The 6,384-nt window shown below is 36.2% G+C and overlaps 1 protein-coding gene across 1 annotated transcript in view; it reads right to left on the bottom strand.

Moving 5' to 3' along the window:
• Positions 1-7: 7 nt before the first annotated feature.
• LOC106466103 (equilibrative nucleoside transporter 4-like) overlaps positions 8-6,384 on the bottom strand; it is a 29,068-nt gene continuing 22,691 nt past the window's right edge. Inside the window, exons 6-7 of the mRNA XM_013926344.2 lie at positions 4,322-4,562; positions 8-1,061 (exon numbers count right to left, since the gene is read on the bottom strand). Of these exons, the coding sequence (XP_013781798.1) occupies positions 808-1,061; positions 4,322-4,562 (495 nt within the window). The 3' untranslated portion in view covers positions 8-807. The remainder of the gene's footprint in view (positions 1,062-4,321; positions 4,563-6,384) is intronic.

Genomic DNA, 6,384 nt, shown 5'->3' with positions numbered 1-6,384 from the left:
TCATAATAGTCTGTAGATAGTAGCAACTGTTGCCTTTACAATAAATATACTCTGCAGTACTGTTATCAGGCTAAATAAAGTAGTTTTTACAAACAGTACTGTTCATAATAGTCTGTAGATAGTAGCAACTGTTGCCTTTACAATAAATATACTCTGCAGTGCTGTTATCAGGCTAAAGAAAGTAGTTTTTACAAACAGTACTGTTCATAATAGTCTGTAGATAGTAGCAACTGTTGCCTTTACAATAAATATACTCTGCAGTACTGTTATCAGGCTAAATAAAGTAGTTTTTACAAACAGTACTGTTCATAATAGTCTGTAGATAGTAGCAACTGTTGCCTTTTACAATAAATATACTCTGCAGTACTGTTATCAGGCTAAAGAAAGTAATTTGTACAAACAGTACTGTTCACAACAGTCTATAGATTATAGTACTTTCTGTAGGTTAAAGTGTGTACAGGAAACTTACCCTAGTCTAGGTATTGTTATAGTCTATAGACATTTTTTTTTATAACTACAACACACAAAAATATTGTCGAGAATACATTAGAAACCGTCTATTAATATTTACACATATGTATTCCATTATACCACACTTGCACATTCTTTAATATTAAGCTCTAGTCAGTGGAATATATGTCAACAGTATAGAATATTTCTAACAGCTTATAGAACAGAACAACATTTATATATTGTTGGATCAAGTCTGCATGATAGCTTTTTTTAAAGGTATCTTGATACACTGACTTTTATAAGAGCACAAAAAAAAACAACAACTTAATTCAATGATTCATTATTTTAAACAACTTAAGACAGGGTGGTGTTAAATACATCTACAGAAGACATTGTTGAGATGTTCCACTGTAAAGGATAATAAGAAGTTACATTCATTTCTGACAGAACTCCAGAAGTTGTGAGGTTGTCAGAAGAAAGTACTGGCATTGGCGACACGGTCATCATACAGGGTTTCATGAGTGGTGGGCCAAGCATATAGTCGATCAAGTAGGCTACACCTGATCCTGTTGTCAGACCCAAACTGTAGGAAAGTGTCATGATATTTCCTAAAATATAAATAGATGAATAACAATATATGTGTCCTATAAATGTGAAATCTAAAAATAGGTATTTTTTACACAGTTCTTTTTTTATAAAGCTTTAGTAATATATGTTCAGAAAATATGTAAACTGTGTTTCTTTCTGTAGAAATGGCTCATAATGCAGCTCATACTAATAAGATCTAACTTCTGTTTGTCAAGCCTGAGCTGACCAATATAACTAAAATAGATTTTTAAAGAAATGCAGCTGATATCAGGATCCTAGCTAAATCCTGTTGTAGATTCTGATGAGCTTACTTTGAGGTGGTCATAGTAGTTGAACTTAAACGTGAATTAACATAAACATAATACATGAGTTTGGGAGTAAACCAGAATATTTCATTTTTTCAAACTGATTTGTTCATTAATATAAACAAAATTAAGGTAATACTTTGTTGCACCCTGTGTCTATGGTAAGTTTAGAAAAACTTAGTTTGAAGTCTGTATCAGTGCAAACTTTGTCAAACTGCTGGTACTTCTAAAATTTCCACTTCACCTTCATCAAATGTGATAACTGTGCTTGAAATTAATGGTAGCAAATTTTTATTTAAAAAAACAACCCCTCCAGTGCTGATATGAAACTTATGAACTATGTGTAACAGTAAAAACAGTTTTTAAAGCAATCTGTTTGTTCAACATCTATATTTACACATATATGTTTAAAGGAATATTCAGAGACAACAAATATTGGAAATGATGCTTTACCAGAAAGCTCTTGGGTGGGCAGAAGAAACCAACATCAATATGAAAACACGATAAACCACTGTAAAACATTATTCACATTATAGTTACTTTTGCAATTCCAGTTACAAGACTTGAAGGATGGCACTGCTAAATGCAATATCTGTGGAGAAATAAAGTAAGATCCTGGTGATTGCAGCCCTGTAATCAAGAAAAACCAAATCAACAATTTCTGCAAAAGGAACATCACTTACTGTGGAATATTGATATTGATAAAGCCTGGAAAGTATACAGTCAAGCCCAGATTGAGTTCCTGCAAATAAGGCATGACCCAGCCCTGGCAGAGAGAAAACAGGGAATAAAGCCTGTGCTTTCTACAGCCAATCAGCTTCCAAAACACATGACATCAAATGGAATGAACTATGCTGCAAGGTCATTCTCACAAGTGCTTCATTCTGGCACCTCCTCAAGAACTTAATGTGCAGATACTTGAACCAATCCGACCATGGTAGAGACCCAGACTATAGTAATCCATGTCTCAGCAACAACTGCAGACAGATACGGAAGCCATATTTAGCTTGGATGAGATATGCAGAGCCATAAATATACATCTAAAGATAAAGCTCCAGATCCAGATGGTGTAAGAATCTCCACTTTTATGAAGCTTATAGAAACCAGTCTGTTAAGGTGAGTGTTGGAGTGTCAAATGTGCAACAGGTGGAATCCCCAAAATATGTTCTGGTGCCTTTTTTTATCAAATCCTTACCCAAACCTATGAAGGATTACTCTTGTCTTGAAGGCTATTTAATCATTGTCCTAATCAAATATTGTTGGCAAGATCCCAGAGAAGGCTTGCTTATCTGATTGAACCACTACTATTGTCATCATTCTGTGGCTATTGCAATAGAAGAGATATCTGAATCATTGATGCTGACATTACAGCTGGTACATGGGAAAGCTTTGAAGCTCATCAGAATACCTTGGCAGTAGTTTCAGATCTGGAAAGTGCCTATAATAGAGTCCAGCTGACAATTATTGCTTACAAAATTCTTATAACAAGCATCAGTGTAATATTTGCAAGATGGGTTGTAGCTGCACTAACTACCAGAAGATGCATCATGAATCATGGAAGTGGCATTCAGACTCAATCATCATCAACACTGGTATGCCTGAAGGGTCACCATTCCTCATTAATATCTACATCATGGATCTAACCTGCCTTGACAATACAACCATATGCTGTGTGTGTTAACCTTTGCTGATGACATTCTGGTACATAGCAAAGCTGAAATGGAAACCAAGATGCAACCTTCCCTTAGCAGTGTAAGCAAATGACACAAGAATGGTCATCACTTCTGCCAAAGTCACAGCCATTCTCTGCACACTCAACAACAGATATGCTGATAAGGACAAAATCACCATCCTTTGTGGGCACTGTTACCCCTATGGAAGAAACAATAAAGCACCTGGGAGTACCCTTGAACAGACAGCTTCAGTAGCCACATTAACACCATGATAATAAGAGTTAGTAAACGCATCAATGCACTGAATGTTGCAGCAGGAAATATATCTGAAGTCACCTACTTATGTTTTACCAGTCTTATCCATTCAATTCTGGAGTATGCACTACCGATGATCGGTATGAGTGCTGCACAGCTAGATAAGATTGAAAAGATACAAACACCTGTTTAACACTGGTCATGGGATGTACTTCAGCCACCTTCATCAAAGCCCTATTATAATTCACAAGCCTCATCAACATCACAGAGCACCAGCAGCATGAACAGGCAACATTCATTATGAGGGTATTGCAGTATAAAAGGCATACATTCTATAATCGAGCCAATGACCTTTTAAATTAGAATATTCCATCTCCACAATGACCCCACATATAACAACTGAGTAGGGGATTGCCCAAAAGTCATCTCAGGAGACGGTCATATGCTATGTGTTACCACTGAGATAAGTCATCACTACCAAATCCCAGATTTCCCATGTGGAATAAACTTGGTGCCACTGGTAACTGGGGACATTAGCCAGCGACAGAAAGTGTACAGATTAGGCAGAGTGTGAAGTACAAAAAGACTTTCTGCACCTATTTAAAAACCGTTGTGGACAAATGTTTCCAACAAAGAATTTGCAACTAAAATTCAGAATGCTGGTTCCCAAATGAGTGGCATAAAGCAAAGCAACTGTATGTGACCCCCCCCCCCCCAAATAAACATTGGCGTAAAACGTGAGGTGTCTCACGAACTTGAGTTCAGGCCCAAGAACGGGTCATGTTTGTGAGAGGATAATAATGTGATAATTTGGATTGTTAAAAAGTATTTCACTAGCAAGGTCTAATGAGTTAGCCCTAGTAGGACACTCGACTAGTACGCAAGAAGTCCAAGGTTCGATATTGGGCCGAGGAAGTTACTTTAAAGCCACAACTTTAATCGGTTTATCATCAACTGCACGCCCACCTTCTGTAATTTCAACATTTATATCACACGTACATAAAAGGATTTGAAAACTTTTTTAGAATTAAAAAGCTTAAATTTCACCTGTTAACTCCTTCTGATCATCCGGGACCATTTTTGGTGCTAAAATCATGGGTACAGATCCAAATACACCATTGGACAATCCCAACATTAGTGACAAAATCATTGGCCATCCTTCTCCAGGGATGAGAGGACTTCCACGAGGGGCCGCACACATGGCCATGTTCGGAACGAGAATTATTCTTGAGGCCGATAGCAAAAGCAACTTCCCCTTTGTCCACTCATACGGAACAGAAGCCAAAATCTATGAATGGAAAAAGCGGAAGGAAGTCGTACTATACTATTAAACATATACGAAGTAAAATACTTGAAAGTAACAAAGATTTCCTTTTGTACGTTACTATCTTATGAATCGTCATTGAATTATATTATTAACCTCTAGGTTTCTTTTTGGCTTGATATTTGTTTGTAGTTTTAACTGTATCTGTAAATGCAAAATTAAGTTTCTTCTTAGTTAATAACAAGGCGTGTAAGACAGGATATAATAAAACCCGGGACCGGAATGGAATGACATTGTAAAATCCGGAACAGCATGGAACACTGTTTTATCACACAATAAAAGCATCATTTGAACATGAACTAAACTAAAAATAATACATAGTAAAACAGAAAATCAAATTACAAATGCCTTTAAATATGGAACAGCAGTCAACAACATCATATTGTTACGTCTCTGTTCGTTTGTTAATCTACCGTAGAAATTCTTCCCGAGAAACTTCAGCTATACAAGTCCTTTCTTAAATAAAACTAGTTTATTCTTTCTCAATACAACTTTGTTCTAGAAACTCATGACGTGTTACCAGCGTCACGTGACTTCCGCTGTCGTAACAATATTTTTTTTACATGTTTAAATATACTTATGACCTCAGACTTCGGGAATATGCGGTTATAAACTTATTTGAATAATAACAGTGTTAGTTTGGGAATGTATAGCTATATTTGAGTTAAAAGACTTAGGGAAGGACTATACATCGTTAGTGAAATATAATAGGTAAATATTGATCAACGCAGATGAATATGTGACCAGTATTACTTGACTAAACTTTAAAAATTCGTTAGGACACGTAAGAGGACAATAAGTTTTGTTAAAGTAAAATAACGAGAGTTTGGTTTATTTGTTGTTAAGCACAAAGCTTCACAATGGACTATCTGTACTGTGCCTACCATGGTTATAAAAACCTGACTTTTACTTTTACCATCGTAAGCCTACAGACTTACCGCTTATAATTCGGTAAAAAATCTGACTGAATAGACTATTACATAATTAGCTTAATCAACTATTCAATCAATGTCTATAAATAACTTTGAAGGAAGATTTATAAAATTTTATATACTACAATTTTCGTCCCTCCATACGTAGCAGACTTAGAAAGCAAAAATCTGGGGTTCGATACCCCGGGGTGGACAGAGCGCTCTATGTAGCTTTGCTCTAAGAACTAATATTTTCCACAGATGGTGTTTATTTGTCCGTAAATGTTTATTTAAACGTATCTCCTAAACTAAATTTCAGCAAGTTTAACAAGATATGGTCTACCATGACTTAGGAAAGATAAAATAAATATGGGGTTCCACAATTGTGAAACCTCCTCAACGGTTTCTGAAAAAGAACAGATTTCCAGAGTGAAAAACTGGTACTTTTTTCATACGAAGTGTTACGACAGCAAAAGTCACGTGACGCTCGTAACACGTGATGAGATTCTAGAAAGATCGGGGAACCTCACGAACGTCCCAGCGTTTGCTAGACGCCCTCTATTTTAGTATATAAGCCGGCAGTTAAATTGATAACGGGATAAAAGGAGTCAAGCCGTGAGTAAAGTTTGTAAATCGTTGTGAATTATAGCGTGTGTTTAAGTTAAAGTGACTGTGGAAATTCTGTGTATTAGAACCATGACGTTCCTGGCAACTCTAGTCTTTTCTAGGCGCCTTCTATTTTAGTATATAAGCCTGGCAAATAAAGGGGAGATATAATTGCAGATAGACAGACATAGAGACAGATAATTAAGTCAAGCGTGCGGTAGTGACTGTAAGTAAAGTGCGTGAATCTTTGTGAATTATAGCATATGCTT

This window comes from Limulus polyphemus, unplaced genomic scaffold, assembly GCF_000517525.1.
Source record: "Limulus polyphemus unplaced genomic scaffold, Limulus_polyphemus-2.1.2 Scaffold2151, whole genome shotgun sequence".
Classification (NCBI taxonomy): domain Eukaryota; kingdom Metazoa; phylum Arthropoda; class Merostomata; order Xiphosura; family Limulidae; genus Limulus; species Limulus polyphemus.
This window is presented reverse-complemented; position numbering and strand designations above follow the sequence as displayed.